At 43.4% G+C, this 15,698-nt stretch overlaps 1 protein-coding gene across 1 annotated transcript in view; it reads left to right on the forward strand.

The window, feature by feature from the left end:
* Window positions 1–15,698, forward strand: part of kif26ab (kinesin family member 26Ab) — a 230,483-nt gene that overhangs the window by 84,549 nt on the left and 130,236 nt on the right. Inside the window, exon 3 of the mRNA XM_034194848.1 lies at window positions 10,369–10,830. Within this exon, the coding sequence (XP_034050739.1) occupies window positions 10,369–10,830 (462 nt within the window). The remainder of the gene's footprint in view (window positions 1–10,368; window positions 10,831–15,698) is intronic.

Here is a 15,698-nt window from a genome sequence, read left to right on the forward strand (position 1 = left end):
CTAGTGTGACATCCTGAGTCATTGTCTTCTGTGTGTGTGAGCAGGCGGTGGTTAAATTTAATAGGCTCTATCCACCATCTACCGCTGGTGCTACAACACTGAGTCCTTCAGGATCTCTGTTCCTTCAGGGGATCTGAATTGTGTTTACTGGCAGGTCAGAGAGGTGGAGGTGCTGGGAATAGCTGAGAAGCAGCAGAGGCCATGAGTGGGATTACACCATTGGATGTGTTCCTTTTATCCCGGGAATGTAATCTGCCTTCATGCCCTGAACTCACCTGGGGCAAGGCCAGCAGCTGTGCTCGTTTTCTCCGATTTGGCTGTCAGAGTAAGCCGGGCTACCTGTGAGAAAGCAGGCCCGCTGGAATCTCTCGTCCTCACCCTGAGATCTGGAGCTGTGCATTTTATGGGACGTGGGGAGTTGCAATCCCTTTGAGACCTACGTAAACAGTGTCAACGATTGCACAGGCCAAGTAAACAGAGATGGCTCAGTCAGATCCTGATGGGAAAGCTGAAGCAGCCTAAAAAGGAACAAGATATAGCAGCCACTGTGTGGTCTTGGTTTTTACAAGAAATGCACTCACAGGAAGTACTTAGGCATTGTAATGTGTAAACAGGACTAGCAGTGTTTAGAGAGGTTGGACATAAAGCAGCGCAGAGCTGTACGAGCTCAATGCAGTCATTCCGTGCTGGTAGAATAAGACCAGAGAATCAGAGTTGTGCTTTCAGCTGCACGTCTTGAAGATGACATCCGAATGTTTTTGCAGTCGTTTTGTGAACTGTTCTGTAATTTCTGTCTGTAGCATGGCCCAAGCAGAGGGTCACCCCTTTGAATCTGGTCTGCTTGACGTTTCTTCCTCAGAGGAAGTTTTTCCTTACTGTTGCTGCTCTGGGGGTTAGTAAGGTTAGACCTTACTCGTGTGAAGCGCCTTGAAGCAACTCTGTTGTGATTTGGCGCTATATGAATGAAAATAAATTGAAAAATTGAAATTGAAATTGGCTGGCGTGTCAGTCCAACCCAAGCCCCAACCTCCTGTGATGAAAAATGAAGCCAACATGGAAGTGTCAAAACCTGCAGTTCCTTGAATGGCCACTTGATGCTGACTCATGAATGAGTGAATGAATGAACAGAGCCTTCATTGTCATTGTACATATACACACATACAATGAAATTTGTCCCCTGCATTTAACCCATCCTAGTTACAGTTATACACAATCCAACCACTAGGAGCAGTGGGCAGCCACAGTCCGGCACCCGGGGACCAACTCCAGATGTAGAGACGTTGCCTTGGTCGGGAGTAGAGAAAGGAACAGACTGTAAATAAGCATGTTTTTTGACTGTGGGAGGAAACCGGGGTGCCGACAGGAAACCTACACAATAATAATAAATGTAATAAACAACGAACTAAACAATGAGCAGGAAACCCTTGTTTGCATAGAATTCATCTATCCATCTGCCTGTAACATATATACCCTACCTACAAGTTCTGCACGATTTCAAGAAAACATGATTATTGTGAAAAATACTGTGACTGTGATTGCAATATGGTAAATGTAGGGGTTTTCTAATTTAAGGCAGGTCCAAAGGCATTTACACAATGTTCTGGTGTTTGGAATTTTGCTACGTAGCAGAAATGAACCATTCAGATATTCTTCTCTTGTTGACTTACAGCCTTAATTCAAGGGGTTTCAGGGGTGCACGTTTAATGATTATAATCACGGAGGGCAATATTGTGATTATGATTACGATATGATTAATTGTGCAGCCCTACTACCTTCCTACCAACCAACCACCTTATCTATGAACCATCTATCTATAACTACCTTGGGGAGGTGATGGTCTAGTGGGTAAGCGTAGGTCTTGTGACCAGAGGATCCTCAGTTCAAACCCCAGCCTGATTGGAAAATCACTAAGGGCCCTTGGGGAAGGTTCTTAATCCCCAAGTTGCTCCCGATGTGTAGTGAGTTTGATGTCGGTATTTGTGTGTCTGTGTGAATGGGTGAATGTGAGGCATCACTGTAAAGCGCTTTGAGCATCTGATGCAGATGGAAAAGCGCAATATGAATGCAGTCCATTTACCATTTAACTACCAACCAACCAACCAATCAAAAAAAAATCCAACTTCAGTAAACTGTCACTTATGTTTCCAATTACGAAAAACACGAAACCACACGAGGAGGATCAACGGGACATTCTGGCCTACTTCTTGGCATCAGATTTTGAAATTTCACTTTGACTAAAGTTAGAAAAAAAAAAGAAACTAAATCACACTCGACGGGATGCCGCAGACTGCTGGCAACTTTAAAACATTTTAGAGATGAGCTGATAAGCCACAGGCTGTGCTTGAACTTTTCACTATCTCATCACGGATGCATGTTGATACAATTTTGCTTCATTTCTTCTTCTGCCACTGCAGCAGTGGCGCGTGGGGAGCTTTTATGTCTGGGAAACATCAGTTGGGCTCAACTGGAATAGAAAATATAGTTTCCCAGAGTATTTTACTTTCAATGGAGCGTGCCTAAAAGTCTCTTGGCTAGCGAGGAGCCTCATGCATTTCAAATCACTATGACCTTCTCTTGATTGAAGTCAGCTTGCTATATCTGGCCCAGTGCTTGCAGCAGAGGTATATCAGACGCTGACTATGGAAACGGTGACATGGCAGATTCACTTTGTCTGCTTAGGGAAAAGGTGTACCGACGAGACGAGGTAATGAGGTGTGATTTGAATACAATCCCGTGTGTGACTTTGCCCAGTTCTCCTTGCGCCCCCGAGGAGGCACGGGAGAGAAATCATGCACATCTTTCTCCCTGTCCCCTCATTCAAAGTGGTTACGGCTGAGCTTGTTTCTATCAGCCTCTGGGCATGGGTTGTCTGGGATGACACTCTCCATCATGTCACCGAGACAGTCAGTTGGTCCTGTTGCTGCTGCCCTGGTTTTCATCACAGTTAGTGTGAGGAACGGAGACAAAGTTGACTCTCAGAGGGCTGTGATGGGTGCATTCCACTGGCAGACTTTTCTCCCCCACTGTGCTCCTTTTCCATAATAAGGCTATAGCATATGACTGCATTTGTCCATAGAGTTTAATACAGATCAGCACTGTCAGGCAGTAAACCATCACATGCATCCATAAGCCTCCAGGCTAAGGGGCACAACCTCAGCCTTCCTCCTGTTTCAGCCTCCACTCTCTCACTCCTGCAACCTTTACTTGTAGTGCAGCAGCTAAGACAATATTTGGAGCAAAATCATGCAAATGGTGATACAAGCACCAAAGTTGGCACAAATACTCCGTAGACATTACTCTTTTGAGAGAAAAAAAACCGACTGGCCACTTGAATTTTCAATAGGCGGCCAGGTAGGGGTCAATTGAAGAATTACACAGGGGTCAAAATTAAAAATGCTCAAATTGTTTTACAAACTACACCTCATTATTTGTCTGATCGTAAAGATTCCAAAAAGGTATAGTTTGGACTATCAATGACTGAATGATCAGGAGTTATGGGGTAAAAACAGCAAAAATGGTGACAAAGGTCAGTTTCAGTTTGTACAGGGGTCAAAAGTTAAAGTTGCTCCAATTTTGGTAAAAAATGATGCAAATTATTAGTTGAGTTAACAGGGTTTTAAAAAGGAATAGTTTGGACCATGTTATCATGTTATGGGGTAACATATGTCACATGTTATAGAATCCAATGGATGTTGACCTTATTTGACCTTTACTTTGGAGACCAAACATTTAACACAATCAAAACCAGTTCATTCATTAATCCTATTAGCTCAACCAATAATTTGCTTCACTTTTTACCAAAATTGAAGGAACTTTAACTTTTGACCCCTGTACAAATTGAAATTGACCTTTGTCACCATTTTTTTTTGCTGTTTTTACCCCATAATTCCTGACCATTCAGTCATAGATAGTCCAAACTATACCTTTTTGGAATCTTTACGATCAGACAAATAATGTGGTGTAGTTTTCAAAATGATTTGAGCATTTTTAATTTTGACCCCTGTGTAATTCTTCAATTGACCCCTACCTGGCCGCCTATTGAAAATTCAAGTGGCCAGTCGGTTTGTTCAAAAGAGTAATGTCTAAGAAGTATGTGTGCCAACTTTGGTGCTTGTATCACCATTTGTACGATAGTTTCAGTTGTCTGCTGAACTTTTGTTGAAAACTGACGCCCTCTCTCAGTTGTGCAGAACAACGGCTATAGGAAGGACAACCCTGAAGTCGCACCACCTCTCTGTGCCTGCAGGAATGCTTTGAACATTTACATTGTGTTGATGCCGTACATTACATTCTTTTCTGAAAGAGACCTACTCTTCACACCCACTTGCACCTGTCAGCAGTAGATCATACAGACAATAAAAAGAACAATATGGCTTTGGGGCTGCGTGCACTCATGCATTGTTTGTTTCATGTTTTCCCACTTTCTGCTTATGCAAACCTTCTCAAGCACAAGAAAAACGGTTTCAGTTTGCAACTGCGAGCATGGATTCAGTTAGTGTTAAATTTGGACTGAACAAAAATATGAAGACAACACTTTTGTTTTTGCTTCAATTTTTCATGAGCTGAACTCAAAGATCTAAAACATTTTCTATATACACAAAAGACCCATTTCTCTTAAATATTGTTCACAAATCTGTCTGAATCTGTGTTAGTGAGCACTTCTCCTTTGCCAAGATAATCCATCCCACCTCACAGGTGTGGCATACCAAGATGCTGATTAGACAGCATGATTATTGCACAGGTGTGCCTTAAGGCCCCCTGACACTTGCATGACTTTGATGCATGCACTTGCATGCCCTGTGCAGGAGAGTAAACTTGTCATTAACGGTGCAATTGGACAAAGAGAATTTTGAAATGTTCAAAACATCTTTCACACATAAATGTTGTGCAACATTGCGCGATCTACTCGCCAACACTATGTGCAGCTCATCAAGTCGAGTAAGAAGTGAACAGCGCGAGTCATTGCGTCAGCGCACCGCATCACCGCGCAGCTCGCCTGAACAATTACGAGATGTTAAATCTATCACAAACATACTTTTACAGCTGAACACAAGAAGGAAAGAACACGCAACTGTTATACCAAGCTATGACAATGTAAACATGACAAATAATGACCCTGTTAGACGGCTCAAATGCTTTCTCCACCTCGTTCAGCGCGTGCGTGCGAGAACGGCTGCTGCTGGAGCGCTCCTCTGTGATTCAGGAAGTGATTAGAGTCGTTTTTCAACAGCCAGCTCGCAGAGAAAATGATTAATCAGGGCCGATACCATGATAGCTATGGCAGCACCACAAGAAACGTCAGTTAACGACGTTTCAGCTATGCTAGATTTACAAATACAATTTGTGTTGCTAATTCTCAGGGTGAGCCTCCACTAAAACATTTGAATTGAAATCAAATTTATTGCACTTTTTGTCCAGTTTGTTGTCCTGTACAGTATAAAGACTGACTACCTGGCCTCCAGTTTGTTCATGCCCACATCATTCTTCTTCATATCCACAACATCATAATCTTCCTCATCATCACCGACGTCATCCTCATGAATTATGTGGTCGTGACCCTTTATTCACTCCACTGGGCATAAAGCTTAGAGACAGTTTTACAGGAGAAGCCTACTCCCTAACCTCTAGAATCCTAACTGAATAGCAGATGGGCGCAGCTTTGTGTGTCTTTTATTAGCTCCCCTAAATCAACACCTAACAAAGCATGGAGAGAAGGAAGGGAATTGATTTCCTCCATCTACCAGTGCCCTGAGGTGGGTAAGGGGTGTTTGGAGGGTAAAGGGTGAGGGGTGATGGAAGGGTGGAGCTGACTGGTTATGACTTTGCTTCAATTTCTTGTCTAGGAAGCCTTTACATGAAACCAGTCCACACTTTGAAAATGGTAGCCAGTGGTGGTTTTTTTTTTTTTGTGCTTCACATTTGGCTGTGATTTTGCATTGGCCTGTTTCATCTTATTTCAGCGGAACTGTCCTGTCTTATGCGTAATATCTTCCTCTAAGCATAATAGTAGAAATCATTCACATGTCGGCTTCCTGTAGGGATATACAGTATATACCACTTCTCAAAGTCTATCTTTTTTTGTTATAAGCTTCTTACGATACATATAAATCCTTTTCTTTTTTAGATGTGCTTTGACTTCAGCATACCATCACTGCAGCTGTTCTGCTAGTAGTCAAATGATCAGGTTCTCTGTTTTGTAGCGATGGTTATTGGAGCATGATCAATGTGTAACTTTGGGTCACATCTTGGGGCATGTGCTGTGCACAACCAAGACAATTTGCCAATGAGAATAGGTGTTTTTAAGTTATTGCATGGAAACTAAAGTCAAGTTAGTGACTGTAATGGCCATATTGGATAATGGACGGTGGCCATTTTTGAAAGGAAACTTCTTCTATTCTCCCCCAATACACACCCAAGAAATAATTTCTATCAGATGAGGTGTTCTTTTGTTACTGCGCTGAAAGAAAATTCAAGATGGCATCCATAGCAGCTATATTGAATAACAAATGACAGCCATTTTGAAAATAAGCCTTCCTCTAACCTCTCCCAATACACCACCAAGGAGTGGGTTCAATCAGACAAGATGTTCCTTTATAGTGCAGGCACCTGGACAGGGTGAAAACATAATGCCAGATGATTGGGACTTGAAGTTTAAGGGGAGAGCTCATCAGTAAAACCCACCTGCTGAGGAGACAGGTTGCAAAGAAAACCTGCACCAACTTGTCCCTTGAGGTAGAGGTGGGACAAAGTCACCACCAAGTCACTCTCAAGTCATGAATCAGGAAGTCCCAAGTCAAGCCTCAAGTCATAATGATCATTTGTTTGCAAGCTGACTTGAGACTTGACTTGGAACTTGCAGATTGATGACTTAAGAATGACTTGACAGTGACTTCATCCCACCTCTGCCTTGATGGCACAGTATTGCCCACCCCTGCTCTAGATGGTCTTCATCCCTGGACAGGACATTTTACAGGCTATACAATAGCCTGAAGTGAGATTACCCAGATAATCATCTCCTTTGCCAAATTCTGGATCTCAAGATGTTGCTATTGCTGGACTTAGTGGGCGTTCTGACCAGAAGCTTGAACCACCTCAAGTGCTTTCTTTTGAAGGTGCAGAAATACTGCTCAGAGCTTCTTCTTGCTATAAGTGCTCCTCGCCATCCTCCCTTCTAAGAAAACTTAAGGCCCACTGACACTTGCACAACTTTGATGCGTGCACTTGCACGCACTGTGTCATGCAGGAGAGTGAACTCGTCGTTAACAGGTGTAGACTGAACGTGAGAGGGGTGCCGGTGTGTGCAACTGCGCAAAGAAAATTTTGAAATGTTCAAAAAAATCTTTCACACATAAATGTCATGCAATGTTGAGTAATCTACTCGCCAACACTACGTGGAGCTCGTCAAGTCAAGTAAAGAAGAAGTGAACAATGCGAGTGATTGCATCAGTGCACCGCATCACAGTGCAGCTTGTCTGAAAGATTATAATATGTTAAATCTATCACAAACATACTTTTACAGCTGCACACAAGAAAGAAAGAACATGCAACTGTTTTACCAAGCCATGACAATGTAAACACGACAAATAATTACCTTTTTAGATGGCTCCAAATGCTTTCTCCACCTCGTTCCATGCACACGAGAAAAGCAGCAGCTGGAGCGCTCCTTTGTGTATTCCGGAAGCGATTAGGGGCATTTTCAACAGCTAACTCGGACAGAAAATGATTAATCGGCTACAAAATAATTATTTTTATATACGCAGCATCCAGCACACAGTGCATGGCAGCCAGTGGAACAAAGCATGACGTCCAGCTGGGAACACAATGGGTGGGATCGTCACAACGATGTGCGTGCAAGTGTGTGCATCAAAGTCGTGCAAGTGTCAGGGGGCCTTTATTTTTGCCTCTTCTAACAGCAATCTTAACATGCTCATGAATGCAGGTGAGGACTGGAATGTTAACTGACTTGCTAAATGGAGAGAATTGCCAAAACTGCCCAAAGCAACATCTTCATTTCTGCAGATTGTTCACCAATACATAGTGCATGAATGTCTATTAAATAAAATAAAAGAAGAAAAGGGATTCACTGAATATAGATCAGTCTGTATTTTTGGTGGATGATTAGTGTCTATCATTTTCAGTACGGCTGCACAGAGTTTGGTTGATAACAATAATAATGATGGTATTGATGTGTGCAGATAAAGGTCATCTAAAAGTCTTGGTATCGAGCTGTTTCTCAAAGAGAAGATTTGAGTGCCCTTGCTTGTCTCTGTGGTTTCTGACTCTGTTGGATTATCTGTATTAAGTGACACTACATTAGGGCAGTTGATTGTTGTTGCCATGCTGCTTCACTCTTCCTGATCACCTCCGAGGGTTCACAGAGCAAAGGCATCATAAACATTTATGTATAGGCCTCGAGCTCCCGTCTCAGCCCACGACTCCACCGGGCGGGCGCCGAGTGCCCCTTTATGCCTCTTAAGAGACTCTGTTCTCTGTGTGTGTTTGTGTAAATGTTTGCGTCCGTAAAATAGAAAAAAGAAGTTATCTTCTGTGCTCACTTAGGGTTTGAAGACTTCACTGGGAGCGCCGTGTGCCTCCAGCTTCCTGAAGGAGCTAGTTATTTTCACATTTGTTGGCTCACTACGTTTTCATGCTGGGACACTTATCATATGTAAATTGTTTGGCTTTGGGCACCGCTGTCCCTTCAGCTGTTGTGTTCTTTTGTCATTCCTCCCAAGATGATACAGACACCCTAGGGAACAAGGCTTTCACAAAGTGAAAATACAACTCCACTGGACACCATCTCTACAAGCAGCAATATGCTGAAATCTAACCAGCCTTCATAGAATTTCTCTTTGGAACTGTCTGCTAATAGTTCATAAATGGACTAAACAACACTCCCAATCCAGCTTCAGTATGCCATGGCCTACATAAACACGTATGGATGCCATCGCGTTGATGAGTATATCACATTGTCTGTTCATAAAGATTCCAAAATGGTATAGTTTAAATGAGCTATGACTGAATGTTATGGAGTTATGTCGTAAAATCAGCAAAAATATGACAAAAGTCAAATTATACTGGTCAATACTATTTTTCTTGCATGGAGTTTTTCCAACAGATTTTGGGTAATTTGGTGGTGCTGAATCCGAATCTCTTCGTTTTTGTCAATCACATCACATTTTTGAGATATAAAAACATATTTCTTGTATCAAGCATCGAAGCAAATGCTGCACACTCACACACCTCTTTGGCACCGTGAACAATATTATGGCTCTTTGTACACATTTCACAAACCTGGTTTAAAAACTGTGCTTAAGAAGCTGCTTTTGTGCATGATTAGTGGCATCAAACTCGTGAGTGAATGAGCAACTTGTGTAATCCATCAATATGGAACATGCAGATTGCAAAAAAAACGTGATGTGATAGAGGAAATACGAAATGAGATTCGGATTCAGCACCCCAAAATTACCCTAAATCAGTTCTCAAAGTCCATGCAAGAAAAAAAACAACATTTTGTTGACCAGTGATTTTGTTGGTTGGTTGGTTTTTGTTGATTTTAAACAGGAATAGTTTGCATCATCTGTTAGACATAGTTCTGCTATGAGGTAATATGCCATCTGATTCAGTGGACGTTGATCTAGCCGGGCCATTACTTTGGAGATCAAGCATTGAACATGGTCAACACTCTTCCACTTAGTATATGTATGTAATCCTTCATTAACCCCTGCCTGGCTAAAGCTGACGCCTGGGATGGCCACCATATATTTGCGCGTGCCATGATATACTGAGGTTGGACTGTAAGTGGTACCAATTAGGCCTACTGGACTATTATACCTTCAACTAAAAGTCACGTTCGATACCATACTGCATCAGGAGACCACAAAAGAGTCTTGATAATGTGAAGAACACCCATGAGATCTTCACAAAAAGCCCAGACGGTGCAGTAGAATGAAGGTCCATGATTTAGGATGCTGGTGCTGTCTTGTGAGGTTTGGACATTAACTAAGTGAAGACATAACGCTAATCATCCACCAAAAAATTAGAGGATTCTTGGGAATAACTATTTTGAATAAAAAGTTACCTGGAAGGACTCATGGGAGGAGTATCACTCGCGCTGAGGGAGTGTCAGCTGTGACACGATCCTCTGGGCCTGAGCCAGCAGACAGGCGTCTCAGTGGCGGGGACCCCAGAAACTGGAAAAGGGGGCGGGCGGTTGCCATCAACGATCCAAAGTAACTCTGTTGTGTTGTCAGTGCACATGCTTCCACGACCAGAGATAACGTCACTCTGCAGTCACCATGATACACTATGCATGGATTTATTTATTTTTGACATATTTCTAATTATTTGTCTGTGTTTGTTCTGCAGGATGCTGGATATGCAACGTTCCTGTTCGAGCAGCTCCAAGCACCCGGGAGCCTTAAAGGTGGTGTCAGCATTTGTCAGGTGTGCTCCACACCTCTCCATCAATTAAGGCAGGAGGCCCTGCAGACGCTCCACTTTCCTGTCCTCTCCATCAGCTCAGATGCAGCACCGCTACCTGCTCCGTCCTCTAGAGTCACTGTATCTTCCTCTGGCATCCATACGAAACAACCCTCCAAAGGCCAACTTGTCGCCCACTCTGTGGTGCCGGTGGGAGAGCGCCACAGAGTACCGGGCTGGTCGCCGAGCCCTTCAGTTTCCTCAAGGCCTAAAACCAGTGTTCAAGTGACAATGGCAGGAGGACAACTGACGGGAACCCTGAGCTCGGTCACCATCCAGGCACAACAATACCTCGAGGGCATGTGGAGCATCTCCAAGGTCAACAACTTCCTCCCTCAACCCAAGCCGGTATGTTTTTACCAAACAGCTACTAGGACTAAGACTTTAAAACAGCTCAGCAGTCGAATAGCCTTTAGTTCAAATAAGCAGAATGTAACACAGAATGAAGATCTAGTTATGTGAAAGTCCTTTTAAAGAGATTTTTTTAGTGCGTTTGGTTGAAGGATTTTTTTTTTTTACATTTAAACAGCCGCGTACGAGGAACCTGACTTAGATCTTTTGCTCACACGTATCGGATATACACATATCGGATATGCACCATCCATATGTAATCAACAAAAAAGCAAATAGAATCAGATATTCTCATACTAGATTTGGGCCACATGCAGATGTGAAAGTAAATCAGATATTCAAAAGTCAGTGCACTGCAAGTGCACTGCATTCTAAATGACCGAAATGGTGACTGTATTTGTACCTAGAGCCAGCCCAAGGCATACGCCAACTACGCGGTCGCTTAGGGCCTCCACGCCACCAGGGGGCCCCGAGAGCACCGAGACGTTGTGATAAAAAAGAAAATATATACATGAAATTAAAATAATATCGAATAATTTAAACGAAATTGTATTACACCCGAAAAAAATTAATTAATTTTGACAAAATACCAATACTAGGTTAATTGATGCCTCCTGTTGGCTGCTGCCACCGTTGGGCAAATTTAGATGCACCGCTTGACTAATCGTGAGGAACGAAGTGAGTCTAAATCATGTCTCAGAAAAGAAATGATCCCTCTGGAGCGGAGAAAAGAAAAAAGAAGTTGGAAGACGAGAAAAAAAAACAACAAGACAAAGGTAGGTTTGCATGTCCAATATTACAATTTTTGTTGTCATTATTTGCGAAATGCTTCGTTCGTTTAGTGTAAAGTGCTTTAGGTGTCTTAAAGTCAGAGGCGATTGCTCTAAGACTGCAAGGTCAGCTTCCCCGAAAATGTCAAAAAATAAGTGATCAAATACATACTGTTGTGTGTACATGTCATTGACTAAATATGCGCTACAACGCGCGCAACTTTTGTTCAGAATCAGCTTCTTATCACTGGTAACGACGCGGCTTTCCTCTCACTCAAACCCGCAGCTTCACAGCGCTTTAAACAGTGTAGCGACACAAAGCATGCAGCGAAACGAGACGAGTCATTGGATAAATGCTGGGCTTTGTCCCGCCCATCGGACGCTCAGCGTGTCTGGGGGTCTATGGGGCAGTGGGCGGGCCTCGGCTGGCCCGGACGCTCAGCTTCTGCATGATGATTGGATAATCTGTCTGAGGCTGAATCCCTTTTTGATTGACAGTGAAATGAGCGAATCGGCGATCTTTTGGTGTAAACATCCGTGGGAGCATTTTCATTCTGTTCTGAGTTGAACCGGAGACTTTCCTAATCCTCTTAGCAGCATTTTCTTTGTTATAAATGACTAGCGACAAATCGAGCTTCTATTTCTGTTTTTTTTTTTTTTTTTTTTTTTTGTAGCTGCTTGTGTTTGGAGACTGACTTCTATCACTCTTTCTGACTTCTATCGCAGTTTCTGTCCCTACCGAGCAGCGGGTGCTGCTGAGCTCCTCCAACGTCACAAAGCACTCACAGGCGGACACACTTCACACTAGCCTAGGTAGAAAGCTGCACATAATGGCAGACAATTTGAATGTTGTGGACCGGATTTTGGCGAAGCCATTTGATAGTCTTCCTTACGAAGAAAAACTTAAACAGCAGGGCAGATCAACTCCTCAGATTAATTTGGTGCAATGTTTGTGCATTGCTATGCACACACATTGCTGTTATGTTGTGGATTTCTATGTTCATTTTGGAGATTAAAGTATTTATTTAAGTATGTATTTATATTTGCAGATTGTTTTGCACCTTCACTTTTGATACTCTGTGCTTCTTACCCTGTGTGCTGCTATACAATGCTGCTGTGAAACTTCAGTTTAATCTAATGTGCTCTAATCTCAGATTCATGAATTACACATTCATAAACGTAATGCTGGAATGAACATGTCAGTCATGTTTGGGCACATCCAGATGGTGAAGCACAATCAGGTTATCAGACGTTTGAAGAGAAGCTGAAGTGTTGATTTCCTGTTCCTGAGTAGTGAAGGAGCCTAAGTGATCTGGGGTCACAGGTCATCACAACAGTAATCTGATGACCTCCCCCCCTCAAGGGCATTTGGAACAACCACCTCACAGCATGTAATTCTGATGAGTAAGCATACACGTCTCTGGGACATTCTACACCTGGTGGTGCAAAATGCAAGAAAGTATTTTTTCCCATGAGTTCTGTAATTCCAAATAAATTTTATTGGAATAATTTACTAATTTTGAAAGTCAAGCCAAGTCTGGGAGCATGTGCTGGTGTTGTGCCTCACCACATCCACAACACCACAGTACTTCCATGGGTCTTGGATGGCAACCACCCAGGCAGACAACCAGTCCATCATCACATATCTAAAATAAATGGTGGAAGTGCTGAGACATTGACTTATTGCCAAATTTAGCAACATCACAAAGATCCCAAACATCCCAGGAGCTCAAATAACCATCATAAAATGCATTAGTTTTTTTTTTTATTTTATTCTTGAGCCCGAGAATGTCTGATCTCATTTTTCAGAAAGTTTAAAATTCACTCTGTCACTTGGAAAGTAAATGACTTGTGTTAAATGGACTGGATTTCTTTAGCGCTTTTCCATTTGATGCTCAAAGTGCTTCACAGTTCACCCATTCATTCATGTGAGGTGCTCAGCTGGAACACCAGGAGCAACTTGGAGATTAAGGTCTTTCCACAAGGGACCTTAGGGAGTTTCCAGTCTCATGGGGAATCAAACCCAAGTTCCTCTGATCACAAGCCCCTCTGTCTAACGTCTAGTCTAAACCATCGTTTCCCCATATCTATCCCCGTATATTTGTTTGATAGTCTTTATTTTGGCAGAAATTGCTCAGAAACATCCAGTGGGCCAAGTCTTAACGAGGTGGAACCAGAAAACATGGTTTTTGCTCTGGTTGATAAATTATTCAAACTTGGCAAAAAAGATTCTGACTGAGACTCTTTAGATGCTGTTCGTTTATTTTCTCTTATAACATGGAGTTGTTACGCCCACCAAGGACATAATAAAATCACTGGCATTTATTTATTTGTCTGTCTGTTAGCAGGATTATGTGAAAACTACTGCTTGGATGTTGACGACATTTTCACCACAGATAGATATTAGGACATGGAAGACTCCATTAAATGTTGGAGGTGATCTGGATCCGTAGCCAGATTCTGGATCAAGATTTCACTTTATATTGGCTTTGAAGAATTAAGTCAAACTACTTCATGGATTCTCACCAAATTTTCACCACAGATAGATATTAGGCCATGGAAGACTCCACTGAATTTTGGAGGAGATCCGGATCCAGATTGGCGGATGTCAGAAATCTTGGATTTTTGTTGTTTCATTTGGTTCCAAGATCAAAACATGATGTTTTTAATGATTTCAAGGAAAACTGTTCAATTGGATAAAAGAGAAAACCAATTCTAGTCTCTAGTTCTCTTGTCTTCATGGTTACCGAGATCTTAGGCAATTAATTTTTTTAATGTATTTATTTTGGTCATTCCCGCAGCCGGTCTGCTGTGTGTCAGCCTGATCCTGTCAGATCTCAGAAGCTAAGCAGTGCAGCATCTGGTTAGTACTTGGATGGGAGACCTCTTTGGAACACTAGTGGTTGTGTGTTTTTCCTCCAGGTAACACTGGAGTTGCATCAGGAAGGGCATCTGACAAGTGTGGATCTGGCTGTATCCGCTGTGGCGACCACGGACAAAATGGGAGCAGCCGAATCGACAACAACAGCATTTTGGCCATTCCCATTGTATTGTATTGTATCTCATCAGTTTCTAAGAAAGTATTTAGAACCCATAGTATCCATCCATCCATCCATCCATTTTCTTCCGCTTTATCCGGAGTCGGGTCGCGGGGTCAGCAGCTCAAGCAAAGCCGCCCAGACCTCCCAATCCACACACACCTCCCCCAGCTCCTCCGGGGGAACCCTAAGGCGTTCCCAAGCCAGCCGAGAGATGTAATCCCTCCAGCGTGTCCTGGGTCTTCCCCGGGGCCTCCTCCCAGTGGGACGTGCCCGGAACACCTCTCCAGCGAGGCGTCCAGCGAGGCGTCCAGGGGGCATCCGGAAAAGATGCCCAAGCCACCTCAACTGACTCCTTTCGATGTGGAGGAGCAGCGGCTCGACTCCGAGCTCCTCCCGAGTGACCAAGCTCCTCACCCTATCTCTAAGGGAGCGCCCAGTTTCACCCTGCGGAGGAAACTCATCTCGGCCGCTTGTACTCGCGATCTCGTTCTTTCATGAGCCAAATCTCATGACCATAGGTGAGGATCGGAACGTAGATCGATCGGTAAATCGAGAGCTTTGCCCCCCTACTCAGCTCTCTCTTCACCACGAAGGTCCGATACAGCGACCGCATCACTGCAGATGCTGCACCGATTCGTCTATCGATCTCACGCTCCATCCATCCCTCACTCGTGAACAAGTCTCTGAGATACTTAAACTCCTCCACTTGAGGCAAGGACACTCCACCGACCTGAAGAGGGTAAAGCACCTTTTTCCGGTCGAGAACCATGGCCTCGGATTTGGAGGTGCTGATTTTCATCCCGGACGCTTCACACTCGGCTGCAAACCGTCCCAGTGCACGCTGAAGGTCCTGATTTGATGAAGCCAACAGAACCACATTGTCCGCAAACAGCAGAGACGAGATTCTGTGGCTCCCAAACCAGACCCCCTCTACACCCTGGCTGCGCCTAGAAATTTTGTCCATAAAAATAATGAACAGAACCGGTGACAAAGGGCAGCCCTGGTGGAGGCCAACGTGCACTGGAAACAGGTTTGACTTACTACCCGCAATGCA

This window comes from Thalassophryne amazonica, chromosome 19 (assembly GCF_902500255.1).
Source record: "Thalassophryne amazonica chromosome 19, fThaAma1.1, whole genome shotgun sequence".
NCBI classification, from domain to species: Eukaryota; Metazoa; Chordata; class Actinopteri; order Batrachoidiformes; family Batrachoididae; genus Thalassophryne; species Thalassophryne amazonica.